Source organism: Lingula anatina, chromosome 9 (assembly GCF_051362555.1).
Source record: "Lingula anatina isolate TDL-2025a chromosome 9, LinAna3.0, whole genome shotgun sequence".
Taxonomy (NCBI): domain Eukaryota; kingdom Metazoa; phylum Brachiopoda; class Lingulata; order Lingulida; family Lingulidae; genus Lingula; species Lingula anatina.
This window is the reverse complement of record NC_141775.1, coordinates 18,481,600-18,505,735: the sequence shown is the minus strand read 5'-3', so window position 1 is coordinate 18,505,735 and position 24,136 is coordinate 18,481,600. Positions and strand designations below refer to the sequence as shown.

General features: G+C 37.8%; 1 protein-coding gene across 1 annotated transcript; it reads right to left on the bottom strand.

Annotated features, from left to right (window-relative positions):
* Positions 1-19,036: 19,036 nt before the first annotated feature.
* LOC106159150 (uncharacterized) lies at positions 19,037-24,134 on the bottom strand. Its single transcript, XM_013535355.2, has 2 exons — positions 23,174-24,134; positions 19,037-21,144 (listed from the first exon to the last, which is right to left on the bottom strand). The coding sequence occupies exons 1-2, from the start codon at positions 23,460-23,462 to the stop codon at positions 20,144-20,146; spliced, it is 1,290 nt and encodes a 429-aa protein (XP_013390809.2). The 5' UTR covers positions 23,463-24,134; the 3' UTR covers positions 19,037-20,143.
* Between the last annotated feature and the right edge of the window lie 2 nt (positions 24,135-24,136).

Sequence of the window (24,136 nt, the reverse complement as noted above, 5' to 3'; positions counted from 1 at the left end):
CGACATACACTAAAATTTCAAGAATATTGTCGGCCCGACTGCCTGATTGGTGGGTCAAGGGCCGGCGGCCGGCAATTTTCAGCATGTCTGCTGTTGCACTCCTAACTGACACAGCAACTGAAGACACCTCTTTTGCAATGCTTTTCCACACTTCCACCTTGGCCTTGTTGTCCAAGGTGGAAGTGTGTTTGTTTCTTATAACTGTGTGGTTTTTTTCACACAGCTCAATCAACAGAGATGTCTCTGCATGGCTCCAATTAGCTTTTCTTTGTCTTTTGCTTGACAAAGCAGACTCCATCTTGCAAGACAGAGAAGCAGACGACAGAAAAGGGTATTGTGGGTAATATATTTCCCAAATATGGTATAGATCACTTCTGTTGTTAGCAACTGTCATGGCTTTTACAATGTTTATAGCAACTAATTGCATTATGGGAATGTCTTTTTCCAAATATGGTATTGGATAAAATTCTTATCCACTGGATAACTATCATGCTGTTTATCCAGCCTTTATGAAACACAAATTTATACAGAGGATAACTATACAGAGGATAAGAAATTTATACCTTGGATAGTGTTAACCATAGGATAGCCTATCCAGCCTTGATGAAACCGGACCCTGGGCCCGGTTTCATCAAGGCTGGATAGCGCTATCCTATGGATAAAAATAGCCGCTATCCTCTGGATAGAGCTGTCCAGAGGATAGTGCGTTTCATCAACAGTGGATAGCGTTATCCAGGGAATAAATCAGCTTATCCAGAGGATAAAGTTGTCCGTTCGAAATAGGTGGGATAAATCTGCTATCATGCTGTTAAATCATCAAAAATGGCGAACTTGCTTGCTTTAGGAGTAAATCCTATGAGAATACACAGGCGTAGAATTAGAATTAGATTAGAAAGAGAATTTTAGAAGATGTATGTTTGCTTTTGATGATTTAAGTGATGCTGAATCAATAGATTACATAACAGACTTAATTTATCAAAGTTGACATCGCGCCTGCTACGAACAAAACCTATGCAAGACCAATTATCTTTATTTTACTAAAACATACCTTTAAAATCGACGAAAAATGTCTACACTGCTATTGACAGAAATTGAATCTGCCAAATGTTCTAAGTCAGCCATTTTGTTAGAAAGTATGTCACGACCTTGCCCTTCAACTGCAAATCTGTGTAAACATTGCATGAGGCACAACTAATGCAATGTGATGTGTTTTTGACACTGACACTAAAATATCCTGTAGATGTTTTCCCCATTATTTTAATGAATGTACCATCTTGAAATATACTTAGAATATTGTTTATTATGGGTTATTTATTTTCCAAATATGGTATAGATCACTTTTTGTTAGCAACTATCATGGCTTTTATAATGTTTATAGCAACCAACTGCATTATGGGAATGTCTTTTTCCAAATATGGTATTGGATAAATTTTTAACTACTGGATTACTATCATGCTCTTTATCCAGCCTTTATGAAACACAAATTTATACAGAGGATAACTATCCAGAGAATAAGAGATTTATACCATGGATAGTGTTATCCACAGGATAACCTATCCAGCCTTGATGAAACCGGGCCCAGCAGTAGGCCCTACACCAGTGGTCCACCGGCGGCTATAAACCGGGAGGCTGACCTGGGGTGCATGTGACCACGTGAGTGTGTTAGATGAATTGAGAGGAGATTACGTTCGTGCTTGTTTTGTGATTGTTAGTTTTGTTCTTCAAGTCCGATGAAATGTGTCCGATGTCCATTGTTTCACACCACATCCAGGCCAAGTTCACCAAAAATTCCAGCAAAATTTTGCCCCGCTTCTCTCTTTCTCTCTCTTATCTTACAAAAAGCTATCATATCATGGGTTATCATTTAATTCATTTCTATAGGCCTATAAGATTATATTAGTTGGGGATATTGTAGTGGGATATTTAACAGATACATGTATGTCGAGGACACACATTTTTTACAAATTTTTGTAAAATCGAAAAAAGAACAGTATCGAAAATATTAATGTGACAGATGTCCTGACCTGTAGTGTCCTTTTCTCCCAAATGTATACCACACGGCTAGTAGAGAGTTTATTTTTGAAAGCGGAGGTAGGAGTTGTAAGGCAAAACACACACACTCTCTCTCTTTCTCTCTCTTTCTCTCTCTCTCTCTGATCATTCAATAGGTTTTCGGCTTTAATTCCTTAACTCATTTTTTCATTTCTATATAAGATTATATAATTTAATAAAATAAAAGAAAAGTCGGGATATATTTAACAGAAATGTCTAGGAGACAGTATTTTTTTAAAATCTTTGTAAGAATGAAAAAAGACAGTATCAAAATTATAAACGTAAAAGATTTCTTGGCCTGCTGTGCCGTTTTCTCCTAAATGTAGCTGATTCCAGATGGGTGAAGAGATCATTATAGAAAGCGAAGGCAGGAGTTGACAGGCATTCATGCCCCCCTTCCCCGCGGATCCAGGATTCATTGAAAGGGGGGGGGGGGGAGCTCAGGGACGGATACAGGTTATTTGCAGGAGAGGGGGGCGTTTTTAGGGAATGGCCCTTGCCTCCTTGACGTGGGACTCGGGGTCTGGACACTCGGGGGCTTATCACCATCCCCGCCTGAACATCATTTTTAAGTGAAAAAAGTGAAGAGAAAGGAATAATCTTGTGAAACTATAATACCGATGTCATCAGGCACCATTCCAAAGAATCTAAATCAATCTAAATAGTAAACTTTAATATTCTAAAGCAAAATTTGAAGAGAAAGGAATACTTTAAGATAATGACCAGTAAAAATTTTGTTGTCAAATCGATCACTTACGAGGGTTGATTGATAAGTAGTGAGCCTCATATAGAAGGGGTACACATTTTACAAATATTTTTCATTTATTTTTCAACATAGTCTCCTTGAGTATCTATACAATTTTTCCAGCGAGTTTTGAGAGCCTCTTTGCAACTTTTATAGAAGCCCTTCTCTTGGCTGTTCAGAAACCCCTCCAATTCACGTATGACGTCATCATCTGACACAGAGTGAGTACCTGAAATGGCCTTTTTCAATTTGGGAAATAGATAATAGTCAGAGGGAGCAAGATCAGGCGAATAAGGTGGATGTTCTATCAGTTCAAAGCCACACTCGTTGATTGCAGCCATGGCGATGACAGGCTTGTGAGCAGGGGCATTTTGCAAATGTCACTTGCCTTGCTTATTTGAGAGTGCTACCTCGTCGACATCAACTAACCAAATGACACCAAACTTCGGCTACACACCTTTAAATAGTCAGGGAATAGAAGGGCTAAAAAGGGATATCCCTGCTTAACCCCGGCCCTTCCACACGAGGCTCACTACTTATCAATCAACCCTCGTATTCTAAACCATCGACTTTTTTCCGTGCCTTCTCGATTGCAGGGCCAGGTCGTTGTTGTAACGGACTGTTTTTTCCTGCACCCGTGCACGCCAACGACAGCACTGTGCCTGACCCACCCGCCCACCTAATATACGTCTTATAGTAATAAAATGCAATTTCCAGAAAACAAATCTAGAAAAAATACTGCATAGGAACCTTCGTACAAGGCTATACATGTACCGCGGTAAGCTAGCTGTGTTAAGACAGCGGAATTACACGGAGCCGCAGAAGCTTCATTGGTAGATTTGAAATAAAATGGAAACCTTCTACCTTATCACACAGAGGGCCAGCTTGGTTGTACATGTTTACATCTGTAATTACAATCGTTAGCCCGGGTACCGTATTATTTCACCTCGCGCATCGCCAGTCCCCGAACATGGTCTTACGCTCAGCGTTGAAGTTCACGACGTACACGAGGCCTTGTTTTAGAAGAAGACACAGAATGTTCCGTGACTTCGTTTTGTGCTCGGATTTAGTTTGGGTCCGCTAAAGTGCCTCAAAGTATTTTGGTGTTTTGAAGGTCAAACTGTTCCATTTGAAAGGGATAAGAACTATAAATCAGCAAGTTAAAACTCTAATTTGGATTAATAGTGTTATTTTTTGAGAAACGGAAGGGGGTGTTAGGTCCCCCTAACCCTCCCCTCTAAATCCGCCACTGTATCTTATGATGTAAGTAACAAAATATGAGTGTAGACACTTCAACAGAAGTTGAATAACAAACACAGATTAAGGCTTCATTCAGAATAGATGATCCGAGTACTAACTGATCCGCCGACTAAATATGGCCGACCACACTTCAAAAGATATGCCGCAGATTATCGATGGTCTCCCCGCTTCTACACGCGCCGTCGCTGCGGGGGCCTAGCAATTAAAACATCGGAGCCGAGATTAAATCCCTTTGATGTCGTGTGTGTCCTTTAAAGGCTTTATGTTTCCTAATGCACACAAAAAGCAAAAATTAAAGACAAACACAAATTTGATCATCAAAACTCAGCCGTTGATAGCCGCTTTTATTTACAAGTCCCTCGATCTATTAGAATAACTGATGAATTTATGTAATGTTATTAATTGACAGGAGCGGGAAGTGTTTTGTAGAGTAACTCGAGTTGAATGACATGATCTTATGGTATTTATAATGTAAAGTAAACGTAGAGAAGGCCGCTAAAGATTGTAAGAGGTAGAAATAGAAATCTTGGAAGCGGCGCGAGTAACAACAGGGAAGTAGTTAATAAATAGTAAGAAAGACTATATAACTGAGTCGTATTTGCTACCTCGCATGTCAGCAAAAGATATAAGTCAATACCATCGTCACATTTGGTAGGCAACCTTGAATAATGTTGAAAAACAAATAAAGCTCATGTTTTCCCTTACGTTTTTGATCACCCAAAACATCTTTACTCTATTTTACTCGACAGTAATGATAACATGGTTATGAACAATACAAGCAAAATACAATCGCTGCAACACAACCATCGAGCTTGTGCACTAGTATAAGAGACCATTCCCAGGCCTGTTATGGAACCGTGGTCTTAATTTTTATTAAATCTAAATGGCAACTTATTTAATAAAAAAAGGGTTCATTGACAAAGTAAATAATGATAAAAATGAACTGCCAGGTCACAGGTCCATAGCCAAGGAGTTTTGAATGATTTGAACGAACCGCCCTTTTTATCAGGAAAGGTCTGCTCTGGGTCAAAATTGATCTAGGTGCATGAAGGTTTTTTGGTAAATGGTACACTTTTTCAGAAAAAGAACCCTCTTTTGAAATTGCTGGCTACGGGCCTGGTTAACCTTATTTTCTATATACGCATTAAAACTAGGTGGAAAACTGAACCATGAATTCATGTTGACAGGCTCATTATCCAAAGCAAATGATAATTAACAGATATTACCTGGCTTAAATTAATAAAAAATGTCAAAGACACATTGCTTCAGTATAGAAACATCTGCTGTTGTGAGCGAGCAATTAGCATTTAACATATGTTTTTGTGAAAGTGCAAAAAAAAAGGAAATTTATTTATAAACATGTCAATGCCTAAAATATATTTATATTAAAATACTATGACACTCTAGACTGATAAAGACATCACTTTTGGAGACTTTTAGAAATACGCGAGTGCTGCATTAAAACATCCAATTTGCTCTGTTTTTGGATGCTCTTTTGGTGTTCCCTGCCAAATGTTATCTAAATGTACTTAATGTCAATATCTATCACCAGGCTCGTAGCCAGGGGAGGGGGTTCACGGGGTTCGAAAAAACCGCTCCTTTTGTCACTTTGGGTAAAATTTGATCTAGGTATACATACGTTTCATTGTAAAATGTCCACTTTTTAAACAAAAAGAACGCCCCCTCCCCCTTTTGAATCTGCTGTCTACGGGCCTGACCACCGTAGGCATTCTTATATCAGTTGGGATTTTTTTCTCCCTGTTGAAACCTTCCACACGTGACAAGTGTTGCAGTAGATATTTTCATTTATAACACTAAGCAGCGAATAAAATTGCCTAAAACGTCTCTAACCCTGGCCGGAAAGACCTTTTTGCATAATCTTTGGTTCTTCCTTCACTATAACACTGAGCCACATGACAATGGTCTAATTCCTGCACTTTTCCCGCCATATTGCATTAATTTGACACATGCAGTTTAAAATATCAGAGAAGCACTGATTGGCTCAAAAACCGGAAGCTGGGGGAAATTAACTAATCGTTTACTTTGTCTTAAATACCCTTCGTTTTGAACTTGTAGGCAGTCATGTGACGCGGGAGTCCCGTGAAACTTGTGAGGTTTCGTGTTTCCGATCGAACAGTACAAAATATTTTTGGTTTCAATTTTATTATTTTTTCTATTTAGGCCATTCAAAGGTCGGAGGCGCTCAAGAAACATGTTATTAAAAAAACTGCCTTACAGGCTTGTGTTGCAAAGCAGGCAAGGCCCACCGTAGCACCCTTCGTGCGGGGTTTTTGGTCTGCTTAATCGTCAGTGCCGTCGTCATCGTGCACTTTCACCGATAACACAATAAGTGGAAAAACTTTTAACATTTTGTCTTGAAACTTACAAAACTGATTAATATTCATAATACGCAGGTCAGGTTCGAAAATCAGCATGTTTGGGTCATTTTTATAGAAGTTAGACTGTGCAGTTTTTTACTTTTTTATTTCAGCAAATATGCAACCCCGATAACACGATAAGTGGAAAACCGTTTCACTTTTTGGCTTGAAAGTTACAGAACTGATGAATATTCATAATACGCGGGTCAAGTTCGAAAATCAGCATGTTCGGGCCATTTTTATGAAAGTTATGCTGTTTTTGCATTTTTTTTTCAGCATATACAATGTACTTACTTGAACACAGACAAGACACAGATAAGATAAAACGTATATCTATTTGTGTTGACATGAGAATATTGAATGTTATATAACTCGAACACACTATACATTGGCAGCGTTCAGATTAAGACACTGCTTGTTTAAAGTTCACAGCACAGTTTGTTTTTCTCGGTAGTGAATCATGTACGCCGTTTGCATTACCCGATTTGTGCATTTGTAATTGAGTGTCCGATCATACGCGAGCAAATAATTAGTTCCAAACTCTAGACCTAGGACGCGTGCTGCACAACATTGCATACACAGCTCGGCAGTGTACGTATGATAATATTTCTCCGTTACCTAGATATTATTGCTTTTAGATAAAAAATATCAGTAAATGGCAATGGATTTAAGGCAACTATGCAATATCCGCCTTAAATTATTGCCTATTTGTGGCCTCAAATCTAGGTTACCTATTTATCTTTTCTGTTAGATATTAAAAGTGCATTTTGGGAACTCTTTCACAAAACTTACTGTTTTCTATTTCGTGAGTTTTTGAATATAATGTTGTTGGACGTGCGTCTGGACTCTGTGCGCCCACCCATCCACCCCCAGTTTCAGAGGTAAGTGTAATCTCACCTTTGATATCTATTATTAAAACAGCAAAACATACTGAGCCCTAAAATTTAGGGTACGCTTCATTTCATCCACGACAACTCTTTCACCAGACATGTTAACTTATTACCCTTTTAACTTTAATAACAAATATTGTGTCTGCGCTGGGATATGTTCTCTGTTCTTTTATTTCGCCTTTTCAGCCCTCATACTTAAACACACACTCAAACACACACACACACACAAACACACACACACACAAATTGCTTGTTTCTATGCATGTTATTCATGTATCTCTGTGAATGTGCAGCTGAGTCAAAGGGATCACATCCTGTTCACTGCCAGTAAAACACGTTTCTCCGAAAGTCTGCAGGAAACAGGAGTACGATAAACACTATTACATGTCAAGTTTCTGCTGTATATCTTTTGTTTTTATTTGTCTTACTTCGTTATAATTACAGAATCAAGTTCCCAAGCCACTATAATCCTGTTCTTTCCTCTCCAGGGCATCTGATTTCTTTGGAAAACCGCGTGAATGAGTACCGGATGTATGGCGATATTTACAACAAATACATTTCCACAACACGAATGTTTTTATTCCCCCAAAAATCCTATTTTGTTTTAAGCACGTAAAACGATAAAAAGTTTACCAAATCAGATGACTTTGTGTCTGTGATTACAGTGTAAGGCATTTGAAAGTTTTAATTAATTACCGTATTACTTTCTGCTAAAAGCTGCGTAAATCTGATAACAAGACCCGGCTTCAAATAAGGACTAGAAAACAGAAAGTAAAACCCCTCCCAACACGTGCCACTTACTGTAAACCCGGATTTTGCGGTTAATGACAAACCAGGATCTCATTTCAGCATGCTGACTCATTTAAACGCAATATGAAGCGAAAGCAGAAAACATATTTTGGCTTTTCATTAAATACGCAATTAGGATTTATGTGTTTAAAGCTTTATTTAATACAATGTCGCTTAGACTAACACTTGAAGATATTTAAAATATAGCTAAATTGCCAGAAACGTTTGTTTTCAGTTCGTTTTAAGGTTTTATTACGCCGACGTGAATTATTGAACCCTTCAACGTTGTCAAATGTTTTAAAATGATAAACAAAATAGATGAATAAAGACATGTATGTTCTTTGTTGATAAATTTTACATTTGTGTCTCCTATGTGGGGCCCTGAGAAGTTTGAAGCTCGAGTGACGTTGGATCAACGTTGAAAACAGGTTGATACGTTGAACTGCCGTTGATCTAGCTAAATTCAACGTAAAATCAACGTTGATCCAGCCACGCCAAAACACCGTCATAATGTGACGTTGACTCAACGTTGTTGTTTGGTCGTCGTGATGCAGGACATGGATTGTAATTTAAAATATTAACTATTGAAAACGTGATACTTTGTTTATCAATGTTGTAACTAACTTTATCAAAATAATAGAAAAGTGTTTTAAAGTAAAAGTGACAGTACTTTGTGTTATTAGTGAACTAGTTAATTTTCTTAACTTGTTATTCAGAAATACATTCCAATAAACTTCATTGCAAGGTAAGCTAAAACTAGGATGAATAAGTCGCTGTAAATGTGATGGAGTGAAGTTAACAAATTTGACAGTTCTCGGTACCCTGTTATAGATAACCAGGAGAGGGGACTGTGACTTTGTTATATATATATAAACCTTGGAAATCCTAACTTAAAGGCCTAACAATTGGCTTCGGCGTAGCGAGCACACAGCATGCTTCCAACGCCAGTGTAGCGAGCATGCAGCGACTATTAACGGATGCTAAACGAATCTCTAACGAATCTGAACGAATGTTGAACGACTCTAAAGCGCACCCAGCGTTATTGTAGCGCGCCTCTGCCGTGTTCCTGGCGTGACCCGAGCCTATAGCGCGTGCCTATTGTGTATATATAAATGGGTTCTCTGTATGCTCATCGCTTCTTCGCTTTTGCCTAATATCAGCTGCATAATATGGAAGATTTTGACAGGCTTCGACTAGAATACGAAATTGCAGTTCTCCAACATGGTCATAACGTCATGGGACTTGCACTCCAACTAGTTTGTTCCATCAGAAGCATTCTGGCAGCCGCTTTCAAGTTCTACTTAGCACAGTGCAGCAGCAGCCTAAGACCATTAGAAATATTGTAACAGCATGTTTCAAAACTGCGTAGATCTATTTTGTGAAGGACGAAACTAAGGACAGTTCACGAGAAGGCCTTGTTCAACCGACCACTTGACGATCCCTTTGCTGTCATTCGTACTGATCCTGCTCCTGGATTCAATTAAATCATTAGTGTCGGATGAGTCGCTTCGATCGTCTAGATTAGTGATAGAGACAGGACGTCCCAAAATTTTCAATAAAAATCCAGTTGCCGAAAAGTCAGTTCATGATTCTACGTAAAGATTCATCATATGATTCTATTTCTCAAACTACTCTCAGCCTATGCGTTGCTCAGCACAATTCTAGAATGCGCCGAGGAGGTTTGTCTGCGAGGGAAATGCTTTTTCAAAGGAATCAATTCACCTGTCAACAAATCCCCACTTCAGACAGAAAGATGACGTTTTGTTTTGGTGTTTTCTTCCCCATTGTTTCGTCCATATACCTTTAAGATCAATGTCTGTGAGTAATGATTTTATAAGTTAATAAATGAAGTATGAAGTAATTGCACAATGATCATAAATACCTGCTGCAGCAGCTGATATGGTTGTTATGACCATAGATGGCGCTGCTTCCGTGGTGGTTCCTAGGCATCAAGACGACATCGATCACGGGCCGATTATGACAATTGACGTAAAATGATAATCACATCTTTCTGTTGCCTGGTCGTAGTAGAGACCAGCGGGACACGGTCTGTGGCGGACAACGCGGTATAAATAGCAGAAGAGGGAATTGTGGCACTCTGCTGGCTCTTCAAAGTTCCCGCTGGGTTTCTTTAGACAGTGGGGTGGCTGCAAAACAAATTCTTCTGCCTTAGTTAAGTCATCGTTTTTACATGTGTGCATGAGAGAGAGAGAGAGAGAGAGAGAGAGAGAGAGAGAGAGAGAATAAGAGAAAGGGAGAAAAAAAGAAAGAGAAATAATAAGAAACGTCGTGCTATAATTCCTTTTGTTTTTTCATTCCAATGTGTGTGCGTGTGTGTGTAAGAAAGAAAGAAAGAAAGAGTTTTTTTTAGGATTTTTTAGGGTTTTTTTTAGGAATGACAGGAATGACAGGCCTCCGATAAGAAGCCGAATCTCGGCCCCCGTGGAGTGTTTTGGGAGGCAAACGGTGCCGTTTGGTACGGTTGAGAACTATGGATCAGATGATCAAAATTCTAATTTCAAGAGAGATCACTGATATTACACTGATTTTGACTTCACCTGGGACATTATATTATAGAGCATGATGAGAGACAAAGCGGTTCACACCTGTGAAAGCGGTTTAAGTTTTGTATAGTTTAGCCATTTGAAATATCGACTGTGGAGTGGCCCAGGCACTGTATGAACAGTCTTGATAAGCAGGGGCCCAAGGGGGGGGGGCATGAAAAAACAAAATGATTGGGTAAAGCAATAAGGGCGACGTGACTTTTGAAAAAAAAAAACTTGCTGAGAAGTATGACATGCATGCCACCATGCCGGTGTGAACGGAATGGTAGTCCTAGTAACGCAAGTCCGACCGGACACTAAGTCCTGGGAACGCAAGTCCTAGGTCTAGCGTTGCTAGGAATGGAGGTCCTAGGACATACGTTACTAGGATTTAACGTCCGTAGGACAACAGTTATCAAGGAATGCGTGTCCCACCGCCAGGAATCTAAGTCCGGATGGGACCTGTTATCCTGATTAACACTAGGAATAAATGTCCACTCCCATTTTTCTCTCGCACTTAAAATGAGTGATAGATAGATAGATAGATAGATAATATAATATAATATTAAAATTACTTTTAAAATATTTCACCTAAACAAATACAATGGAATAAAAAAAGTATATGAAGAATAACACTTGTTACATTTTCATATATTTATTTCAGTTCTTTTATTTATTCATCTGTGCAACATAAACTTTCAAATTTGCCCTGTTTACGGCGCCTTTCAGAGTGCACCCGCCTTCAATCTGCAGGATGTAAGATCCAGATTTGGATATCCCCTTCACAACGTAGGGCCCCAGCCAGGGGTTTTATTGTTTGCCCCCCTTTCTGTCACTCCTTCGTAAATTTCTTTTCAACACTTTTGTTCCCACGGTAAGTACCTGTAAAATTAATTTAGATACCATAAGTTGTCTTGATTACCATCCTCCACGCCTCAGACTTGTTCACGGGAATAGGGTTAAGCGGTGGAGAGCCGCTGTTGCTCTTTTTGTTGACACGCTGACATTTGTCTCATTTTAAAATTAATTTTCTAATGTCGTCTACCATGTTTGGCCAATAATATATCTGTTCAACCTTGGCCAGTGTCTTATCTCGTCCTAGGTGACCACCTTAAATTTAAAAACAAGGAAATTAATGCATCGCATTTATGATGATAAAGGAATTATTGACCTTGACTACTGTTATTTTGTTCGAGTTTAAAACTGAGAAAAGGGATCGTAAGCAGCTATCCCAGGACCTAAAATCCCAGAAATGGTAGTCCCCTGGACCTAAAATCCCAGAAATGGTAGTCCCCGGACCTAATATCCTAGAAATGGTAGTCCCCCGGACCTAAAATACCCATGAAATATTAACCCCCTGCAGGACATTTATTCAAGGTACAGTACATAGGTCCATTGGAAACACATCCTTGGAATTGTATATCTGCATATAACGAAGTGTGACCTCTAATAATATTGCATATTTAACATCATTAAAATTGAAAGTTTACTTTATAATTAGACTTGCTTGTTCTCCAAATAACTATTTTCTGTGTTGGTGTTGTCTCGATAGGATACCTGCCCTCCTGAAGATATTGGAAAATAACGTCAACTTCGCACCTGGTCCGTATGCTGCTTGTCCCTTCCATATCAAACGTCTAGTGAGGGTGTGGTATTCATATATGAGCGGTATTTATAGTAGAACAAGGTAGCGTGTGACATCTGGTTATGTCTGTAACCAATCAAAAAATTTGCTACGTGGCAAAAATGACGACCAGGATAAAACAAAAGAAAAAAAAAAACGCACGAAAAGTAACCATAATTTTATTTCTGTATACGAAATTCGAACCACCATCCACTTACACAATTCCTCTATATAGTATCCATCATACTGCACAGCCTTACCACTACACCAGGGAGACGAACTGGCAAACCGCCGATTTTATGAAGTACTTATATGTGCTCACTAAAGCATAATATTACTGCCAATAGTCATTATCCACTAGTTGCTATTTTAAATGGTCGGACATAGTTATAGGGCGGACCTCCATTCCGTTGACTAATGTAAACGTAATGCAGGTCCGCCAGGAATAGAAGTCCTACCCTTTATTATATCAGGAATGCAGGTCCCATTAGGACTACTATTCATTAGGAACGATGGTCCTACGGACCACCGTTCCTAGGAACCGAGGTCCGGGCGGACCTGTATTCCGTTCACACCGGATTACCTACTGATTTTATTCGAGTTTGATCTGTGGCGTAGCTGGTAAAGGGGAGAGAACAAAGACCATCTCTGCCTAATGAATATTTTTCACGGTACAGCGTATAGTGAAAAATGATTGTCTTTGCGTTACGTCACAAGCATGTGACAGTGCTGAGTAGTAGTCACAGGTGTGACTATTAGGTGTACTTTGCAGTAGCACTTCAGTTCTAGCCCGACAGCTTAGCAGTCAGGACACACTAAATTTTACTTTATAAAATTTATGGGTTCGTGAATTCAGAGTGAGGTCTGTCACTCTAACTCTCTGAATATCATGCATCTATGTTTTATGGGGCGATGATTTGTACATGTTAGCATCGTGGCTACAGACACAGTTTTCCATAGTGAATTTGCTGTTTTGCATGCACAGTTTTATCTATGGTTTTTACTGGGTGGCATGTTATTCTTAAAGGACAATGTTCATGTAAAAATCCATTTCTCGAATTTTGAAGATACAGCACTCAATCTATACACTAGAGGTATGTTTTAATCGATCCCCGCCATTTAAAAATTACAAAAACAATCTATTAGTAGAAAAAAAGCGTTTTAGTAAACCTCACCTCAATATGCAAAAATGAAGCAACAGATCTGGGTCACGTGGTACTGTGACGACAATCACGATAAAGGTCTATGAGACTCAGCTGAGCTGCATGGTGCATACTATACAGACGTAGAAGTTAAGGAAAGTTGTGTTGAACGGAGTTGAGGAATTTTGCCTCGGTGTGTTGCCGTGGGATTCACCAAAATTGCAGCTCTCTTTGACAATCTTTCTTTGTCTGTGACGGTCTTCCGTGACTTATAACTTCGGTGACAATAGTTGCGATGCTCTAGATCATGGTCACCTCAGGTGGTTTAGATCATATCAAGAGCTGGTAGTCTTTCAGATTAACTGTCATCAGTTGGCAAACTTACTGATTGCTGATGCATTTTAAATGCTTTGTAGTTGACCAAAAGCTCGTTTACAACAAACCTGTTAATTATGCACCGCTGCAATTCCCAAGCCAGGTAATAACAGGTATGAAACTCGTCTTGGTGGGCTTTCATATTTTTCAATATATCTAATTTATTTCATGGGGTTATTTTATTGGTATTTGTAAATGACGTTAAATATCAATACTTAAACAATTAAGTTCAAACACGGTCGCGAACATAAATAAAAGAAATTGCTCTCAGGGTATCTTGAAGCTTCCGTGGAAGAAAACGTGTTGAGGAAAAACAGGAAAAAGAGCGTTATATTAAAGAAAAAATGGGAACTGCTATAATAAAAATGTTCGTTATCCTAATTCGTTTATGCTTTGAGGATTTGTTTCTGAAGATTATTTCATCTGAAATATTAAATAATTTAAAAGATTGATTATTTTATAACTTGAAACGCAAATTCTGCGTCAGTACGCAATTTTTTTTTGCAAATTTGTAAGCTTATAACACCGTGCTATAAAGATCTACTCAAGAAAAAAATTTGCTTGGGTAAAATTGAGTACGGAATGAACTGGAGACACTTGGCTTGTCATTAAGTTTACACGAAAATATGTCAGGTAACTTTATACTGTCTTTGAAAGAGTAAAGATTGAAAGATAATTTTAGACAAACTTTGACGGGGGAAATACCTACAAAGAGTAATGGGCTACTTCGCCAACATCTTGTTGAAAATTTTACACTGCAATTCTATTCAAATAAGCTAAGGAACTAATTGCCAAATTAATACTCTCATCACATAACAGGGGGGTAACCAGACCTGCAAAAATTGTACGCACATATTAAAAAAGATTACAAGCACATACAGCAAAATGTAAACTTACGCAAAACATGAAGGACAGCGTAATCACAGCAAATGTACCTCATATAGTAGCTTAATTTCCATTAATAATAAAATCATCATTTAAGTCAAAAATATTCTTGCGATTTAATAACTATTTTAATTTACCCAGAACGGTATATTTATTTTAAAGGCGGTTAACTGAAATATAGTTTTATGATTTGTTTGTGAAAATTGCCCATGTCACCCTGTTAGTTTGGAGGTCTAAGCTGGATTAAGTCCGTGTTAAAATTCCTATGAAGTTGTGCAGGAAAAATTCTTCCTTTCTTTCTCTAGCTCCTCGATAAACCTGGTGTTCAGATTTTATCTAGTACCCCCAGGTCTACGGGAGCTGCGCTTTGTAACTAACGCACAGGTAGATTTTTACCTGAGATAACTGGAGTAAAGCTTAGATAGAGAGTGCGTTCGATACAAGCAAGACAAATTGAATGCCATTTAACCCTCTAATTAAGAGGTAAAGGAAGTTCCAGGTAGATGGATGATTAAGATAGGACTTGTAAAGGTAACAGGCATTGTTTACCTCAGTTTAATAGAAGTATGCAAGACGGAGTGTCAGCGGTTTAATAAAATAAATTGAATTTCACAAATAACATGTACCTCATATGCAATAATCAACATTTCCCTTAACTCATTCAAATGCAGTGTTTTATACAACTTGGGATAACCATAATGAAATGCTTGTTAAAGAAATGACTTTACACAGGTTTTACACAGCTTCACGAGGATTTAGACCCCTCGGGTAAGAGATTTGAATGAGTATAAACTTTTATCAGAAGCCAGAGAAGTCATCTTACAGGTGGACAATGCAGCTCAGTTTGACAGCTAAGCACGCTCTGTTCTCCAGTGGCTCGATTGTCGTCATTGGACCACGTGACCACATAGCTCATTAACTCCCAGGCCGAGCAAATAGGACGTTTTTTAAAGCCAAAAATTTACAAAATGAGCTTTTAATTTGTGTATTTGGATAAAGATATCGTTAGTTGGGCATGTTTTCTGAAGAATATGTTCCGTTCAGGCCATTCTGACGGCATGAAGCAAACCCTTTAAGGAGATGTGTTTTACGTACAATTTATGCAGTATTGTATGATAATAGTGATGTAACGGTGTCCAAAAGTTAAGATAACGGTAGAAGATTAATTACATTTTATTTGTCGTAATTGAGTTTGATACTCAAAGGGAATATTCAACATTTATTTTTCTTTTCTTTTCTATCAATGTATCAATGTATTATATTAATTGTTATAAATTCCAATTCACAGAAATAAAACCGACTCCCTCCTTCTATCGGCCGGGCTAGTCGGCAAATTACACCCCATTTCCATAGATTAGATCGACCTACTTTAGATCGACCTAACTCCCTGGGGGTTCACGCTAAATATCTGTCAGCCGGGCGGACATGAAAGTTAATTACCCTCTTACAGCTTGTAATAGGCGGGACGGACATTTAAGTCGGATTATCTGAAAGTAATCTAGTGAGACTCCCCGCGGGAATAGATCGATCTAAAATCTATGGGAATAGAGCCTTAGTATTTGCCCTTGTTTCGTGTATGCTATATAGATTAGTAAAAACGCAGCATTTAAAAGACTAAAAGTAAAGAGAAAGGAAATATTATTGACGACGCATACTTTATGATAAGCAAACAGTTGTCAAGTCGATCACCTACTCTAAACTATACCGGCTGCTTATAAAAAAGGTTATTTGCCCGGACCGACAAGAGCCCGCATTCGTTCCCGTGACTTCCTGATTGCAGGGCCAGTTGTGACGGACTGATATGCGTTATCCGGGACTCGAACTCGTGACTTTCTGTTACCACGGTTGATGACCGTTCTGGATTTTTATTTTATTTTATTTATTTTTTTATTTGTTTATTTATTTATTGCAACCGCGCACACCAACGACAGCGCTGTGCCTGACCCACCGCCCACCGTTTATATACGTTTTACTTCTTATAGTAAAAAAGTGCTATTTTCAGAAAACTCATCTAGCAAAAATATTGCACTGAAAACTTTAGCATTCGAACCCACGTGCAAAGGAATACGTGTATTTAAGACAGTGGAATTACCACGGAGTCGCAGAAGCTTCGTTGATAACATTTACAACAAATGGAAGCTTTCTACCTTATCACGCCAGCTTGGTTGTATATGTTTACATCTACAGTTACAATAGATAGCCCGGGTGCCGTACAGATGTATGTCATCTCACGCAACGCCAGTCCCCGAACATGATGATGTGCACGAGGCCTTGTTTGAGAAGCCGACACGGAGCGTTCCTAGTTAATTTTTTTCCTGTGCCTTCGTTTTGTGCTTATATTAGGTTTGAGTTAACTTATTACAAAGTGGAGCACAATGGGATCAAAGGCAACCCCCACTTGGGCGGTTTTGGTTTAAACAACCCCTTATAAAAAGAAAGAATAATTTCAAAACGTTCAAACGTGTATTTAAGCAATTGCAACGATGCAGATTTTGAGAAAACATATTTGTCAAACAATTTTACAAAGAAGACACAATTTTTGTCTCCTGAACGCATTATACAGGTGGTTAGACAGGGGCAGATCCAGGATTTGAAGGGGGTGACAGTGTCTTTTACGAATGACAGGCCTCGGATTCGAAGCCGACACTCAACCTCCTTGTGGTGGGGTTGGGGGACCACTGAAGGGCCCCCAAATATTTTGGTGTTTTGAATGCCAAACGGTGCCATTTGGAACGGTTAAGAACTATAAATCAGCAACTTAAAATCTCAATTCAAAAGGGTAATATTTAGTGTGATTTTTTTTCAGAAACCGAAGGAGGGGGGGAGGGGGGTAAGGACCCCACTGAACCCCCCTCCCTAAATCCGCCACTGAGTAAGACAATCTTATTATTCTAATTCAAACATATCTATTAACACACGGTAGGGCGACAAAAAGAATACGCAGTCGATGTACTGGGTATTTATGTGCAAGTTTACACACAAAATAACAAACGGCTTCAACTTAATACATTTCAGGTTGATAAATGCACTTTTAGGCTCTATATTTTCTACAGATCATCAAATATGTATTTTTTATTTATGCGAGTATTATGTTTGTTTTTTTATTATTATTTTATATAAATTCCCCGTATCTGTGTTGTTTACAGGAAACCTAAATTTGAAGAAGTTAAAATAAGAGGTTTCAGTGTTTATAAAGCAGAGGCAAACGCTCTACTCTCTCTCTGAAGATATCTGGGAATTGAGGCTACTTTAGATATTGGGCAAATGACACATTGGTACCCAGATATAGAGTGTATTGGAATAAGATATTCTCTTAGACTGCATTTGAATTACCTTTTATAGCAGCTGTATCACGGTGAACATATGTTATGTTTTTGGAGGCTAGTGGTCTCTCTGAGGATTCTTTTTTTATCAAAATACGTTTTAGCACTGTGATCTTGGCAGCAATTTTGACTATTATGTTGTATTGAAGTGTTGTAATTTTCAGTGGCTGACATCTGGAACCCTCCCTTTCTTTAAATAATAAAATTTGCTTTTATAAAGTATCATAAAAGAAAGGCAAAATAAATGCCTATATTGTAAAGATACAAGTAAGACAACTTGAATTAGAAATCAGTTTATTTGCAAGGTCCATATTGTGGTAATTTTACAAAAGCCACATAATTAACCTAAAACTGATAAATGAACTCGTATACACACCCGTACAATAGCTATTGAATTAAAACATCTTTCAATCTAAGTTATCTGTAAGTGACCACATAACATATTAACATATGCTAGATATTGAACCATCTTTCTATATATTTATGGTGATTTAATAAAAGCCATGAATAATCTAAAACTAATTAATGAACTAATATACATAAATGTACATGTATGTTCATATTAGATCAAATACATTCAATATATTCCATATTGTAACATCTTTCCATATATATATATATATATATATATATATATATATATATATATATATATATATATATTTATGCTGTTGACATCTTTGAGGGAATATATAAATATACTGAAGTAAGATATGATATATGATGTTCATATTGTTGACTGAATACATTTACTTAACTTACATATTAAAACTTTTTACACATATACAGTGGTAAAAAAATACAAAAAAAAATTTACATATTCAAATATCTACAACGGGTAATGTAAAATTAATTGATGAACTTATATACATACATAAACAAGCAAGTTAAGATATCTATCAATCAATACTATGTGAATGAGAACAAAGTATACTATAATATCATACCTGTACATGAAACATATTGTAACTTCTCCTAGACAATAACCGACACTGCATAACATTAATAATAAAACAACACAAACAACATATAAAGTGTATATGGACGCAGTTAGCGCACGAATTTTATTCCAAACCATCTTCAATCATTTACAAACAACATAAACAAATAATTAAATAAATAAATTATAAACACGAGGATACCCTCTCCTCACCAAACCTCTTTATCATCTCTTCCTTTTATATATATAAAGGAATCACCGGGATATCACATCCCAAACAGCTCTTCCAAGCTCATCTTTCCCTTACCCAGGAAATCACCGGGATATCACATCCCAACAGCTCTTCCAAGCTCATCTTTCCCTTACCTAAGGAATCACCGGGATATCACATCCCAACAGCTCTTCCGAGCTCATCTTTCCCTTACCTAGGAAATCACCGGGATATCACATCCCAACAGCTCTTCCTAGCTCATCCTTCCCTCATATAGGGAATCACCGGGATATCACATCCCACAGCTCACCCAAGCTCATCTTTCACTTGCACAGAGATTTAACAGAATATCACAACCCAAGCACTTCCGATCTCATTTCTCCCATACATAGGAAATCACCTGAGACCACATCCCAAACACCACCTCCGAACTCATCTACCCACTACACAAGTGCAAACTTCCTCAAAAACGGCTCATATAAATCAATCATGAAATTAATAAACGTAAATCTCAAACCCAAAAACACACCCATGTCTACCACATATACGCCTACAACACAACATACACTGTATTTATGTTGAAAACAATAAAAATAAAATTAAATAACCATTGTAAAAATAACCACTGTAGTTAGAAAACAGAAAGAATCACATATACTAATCAAATTAAAACAACAAATTCATCAACAAAATTTGAAAATTAAAATTTACGTGTAGACTGATCTGCGCTAACTGGTCGAATGAACAACTGTCGTAACTTACCCACAATTCTTACCACTAGCACAACTAACACAATGTATACAGTGTCGCCCCCTAGGAGAAAATAATTCCATTCTTATTCACTTCGCTCAACCGAATAGAATTATATTTCTCCTAGACAATAACCGACACTGCATAACATTAATAATAAAACAACACAAACAACATATAAAGTGTATATGGACGCAGTTAGCGCACGAATCGAAAACAAAGAACGGGAATAATTTTTAAAGACCCAATTTTTTACTAACAAATAATCTGTCAGATAAATTATCTTTCACATAGCCATCTTTAGCCGTTTCCGATCTCCACCTTCCATGTCTTTTAAATAACCTGTCTGGAACACCAGCTCTTGCAGCAGCAGTAGCACCACCTGCTCTCAAACTATGTAAACCAAATTGTTTTATATCTTTAACAAAAGGAGAAAAAGAGGAAATGAATAATTCTCTCATTCTAGTATATGAAATAGGCTTATCGTCATCTCTAAAACGATAGCTGTTGAAGTGCTTGGTGACAGATCTGAAAAGATACAAATCCGAATGCTCAAGATTCGCATAAGAGAATAATCTCTCTAAATTTTTTACAGGGCAAAGCTTTGAATAAGTTCTTGCGATAACTATATGAGAACCATCTCTATAGATGTCCGTTTTACTCTTTTCGATAAAAATCGACATGTATGAATCATGAAACGAAACATCGCTGATCCTTAAATTTAACAGCTCTGAAACTCTAAGAAAGCCTGCATAAGAAAGCAAGCAAGCACATATAGTACGTTGAGAATACACATTCCCTTCTTCAAAATTTGCATCAAACATTTTTTCCAAAATATCTGGAGATATGGGCTCTTTTTTGCAAACTGGCTGTGACTTGCTCCTCTTAATACCTTCCAACACATTTTTAACTAAACTAGAGTCTGTAGGAGACTCTGCGCTTATAATGGCATGAGCCCATTTAAGCCCGTAAAAAGCCTGATGAACAGGACTAGGTGAATTGGACTGCTCTGCTAAACATGACAAGTACAAAGCAACATGAAAACCTTTTGCCGGAAAAATCTCTTGAATGCCGTTCTTCTTTGCCCAGAATTTCCATCGCATGAAAGCTGAATAATAACCCTTGATTGTGTTCAATGACCGACTCTCAGACAAAAATCCAGCAACCAATGGTATTTTACCAGCCAACTCGTCAGGAAGCTCAGAAGTGTCATCCTTATAAGCCTGCAAAAATAAATGTAAAAAACAAAAACAATTAGTTATTTAAAATCACTTCTATTTATTAAGAAAAATCAAATCTGACTGCCAGCATTTTAAACGGCAAGTCCAATCTACCAAACAAACCTCCTGCTTTTCCAGGAACATAACAAGCTTTTTCTCTCGGTAACTCTACATATGCTACAGCTTCCTTTATAAAACACCCGCCTTTACATAATAAAGGCCAAAAACTAGCTGAGTGCCAACAAGGTAAAATTACCGTGCCACAAGCCTTGCATTGTCTTAAATACAATATAACTCTAGATAATATACACACAGGGGGCACAAACCAACCATTTACACCACCCCAATGAACAGTAAATGCATCAGTGCCCACCGCACCTGGAGTCCAATATCTAGAATAAAAAACTGCCAATTTATTGTTATGATCGGAGGCAAAAAAGTCAATTTCATGCGGCCCCCACACTGAATCTAAATAATCAAAAATACTATCTACCACCGCCCAATCATCATAGTCTACTAATCTGCTGATTTGATCTGCATATAAATTTTCACTACGTGGAATCCATTCAGCACGTAGAGTCACACCATTTAACAAACACAATTCAAAAATACTAAGCGCAATATCTTGCAAATTACAATTCATGCTACCTCTTTCAATAATACTAACAACATTTTTGTTGTCTGAAAACCATTTAATAGATTTGCCCTGAAGGAATGGCAAAAAGGATGAAAAAACTCTTTTCACAGCTACGAGCTCTCTCCATGTTGAACTACAATTTATCTCGTTACTATTCCACATTCCATGCGAAATCTCCAAAGGATTTTCCACCATATAACCGCCATAACCAGTTCCACTAGCATCGCTGTAAATAATAGAATGCACAGCTTGATCAATTATAAAATTCCTTACAGAAATCTTGCATACATTAGATTCCCAAAATTCCATTTGCTTTATACTGTCTTTACTCAAAACAATTTGTTCATTCCAACATTTAGCTTTTGAAATATCAAAACTCAGACATTTTGTCATAATATAAACCATATTGCCAGTAACAAAAGACGTAGAAATGATCTGACCTACTAAGCTAGCAACAAAACGCACATGAACGCTGCCTTTTCTTCTAAACAAAGATTGGATATCCTTTATAGTTTGCCGAATTTTAAGAATTCTGTAATCAGGAATGCATATAGTGCCTTTCTCTAAATTCAAGTTATATCCTAAAAATAAAATCTTAGTACTAGGAGACCACATTGATTTTTCAACTTTAGGAACGAACCCGCTGTTAATAAGATCTTGCTTAATTTCTAAAGCAATCTTCTTACATTCGCTGTACTGCGAATGACAACCAAAACCATCATCTAAATACATGACCACTTTTTTGCCCTCTCCTCGCCACTTTTTAACCAGCGGCCTGGTCACTTTAGTAAAAATGTAGCATGCCGAACTGAGACCAAATGGCAATACTTTAAATCTAAAAAATTTGGAAGTATTTCCAAATTTCCAAGAAAACCCTAAAAAATAAGTGTGAGGCTCAAAAATATCAATGTGATGATATGCAGAATGTAAATCAAATTTGAAACAAAAATCTCCCTGTTTTAAATAAAACATTGCAGTACGAATATCTTCAAATTTTACTGAAGATTTCCAAAGATGTTTATTAACATGCCGCAAATCTAAAATTAAACGCTTTTTACCGCTACTGCTAATAGCCACTGTAAGCGGGTTAACTACAACAGGTGCATCTGAACACTCACTAATAAGGCCCTTGACCAACAAATCTTGTATTGCCTGCTCAACAAATGCACTATGCAAAATAGCAGATCTATTGTTATCCAAATGAACTGGCGCAGGTATAGAGAAAAAAGGAAGCTTGTATCCATTATCTAAAACATCAAGAATAAACTCATAAGTGCCAATACTTTTCCAAAATGCTAATTTACGTTTTAGCCTGCCTTTAACACAGATATCTACATTGCCTTGCTCGTATTCAAAATAATCGTCAGAAAATTTTGATTTATCATATGCCACATCACAACAATACTCATCTTTGACAAAATCATGGACAACTGGTCTTTGAGACTCCTGGTGCACTTCCTGCTGCTTTAGTGAAGGGACAATCTCTCCTCCAATGGCCGAAGGATCCACACGCAAAACACGACCCACTCCTTCCTTGTCCGTAGGGGCTGACAGCGGAAGAGGTTGCTGTTGGCATGAAAGAACCTGGACTGACTGCTCCTGATGCTGCACGGGGAAACGCCCATTGTTGTCCACGAAAAAGAGGCTGGGCACGGTAAACAGAATCAGCACTACTAACGTTAGATTTGCTGGAGCCATGACTTCCCTTCGAAATAGGTTTGCTCAATTTACGCTTTTTCAATGCCTTGCTTTCCGCTCTATTGATCTTCTTTTCATCCTCAGAGTCACTAGCCAAAGGATTCGCTTCGTAATAACGGACCGTGCCCCACCCTCCTTCGCTGGTATCAGCTAACTTAATAAGCTTGTTCCTCTTCTTCAACTTATCGGAAATGGTAAAGATAACTTCTTTAGCGTAGTCAGGTTTGCTGTTATCTACTGCCCAGATTACCTGCGTCAAAAGTTCTTCTAGCTCGGTATTGAATTCAAACTGAATTCGGTTGCCCTCTTGACGCCATTTGGTGGAAACCTCGTCTTTAATCTTTTTAACTTTGTTAGAAGAACCATGTACTTCACTTTTTAAACTTTCCAGCTCGGAAGTCACTTGAGCCTTAAGGTCTTTTAACGATTCCGCCTGCGACTGTACGGACTCAAGAATTTGTTTTAGGGAAACGCCCTCTGTCTCCATTGAAAATTGCGCTCTCAAAAATTTACGTGTAGACTGATCTGCGCTAACTGGTCGAATGAACAACTGTCGTAACTTACCCACAATTCTTACCACTAGCACAACTAACACAATGTATACAGTGTCGCCCCCTAGGAGAAAATAATTCCATTCTTATTCACTTCGCTCAACCGAATAGAATTATATTTTC

Excerpts from the sequence above, each read along its gene's own strand:
- LOC106159150 (XM_013535355.2), bottom strand. The coding sequence starts at position 23,462 with ATGGCTCCAGCAAATCTAACGTTAGTAGTGCTGATTCTGTTTACCGTG. Across the intron at positions 21,145-23,173 it reads TGTCCATGATTTTGTCAAAG|ATTTATTTTTGCAGGCTTAT; the intron begins ATGAGTATTGTT and ends TTTGTTTTTTAC.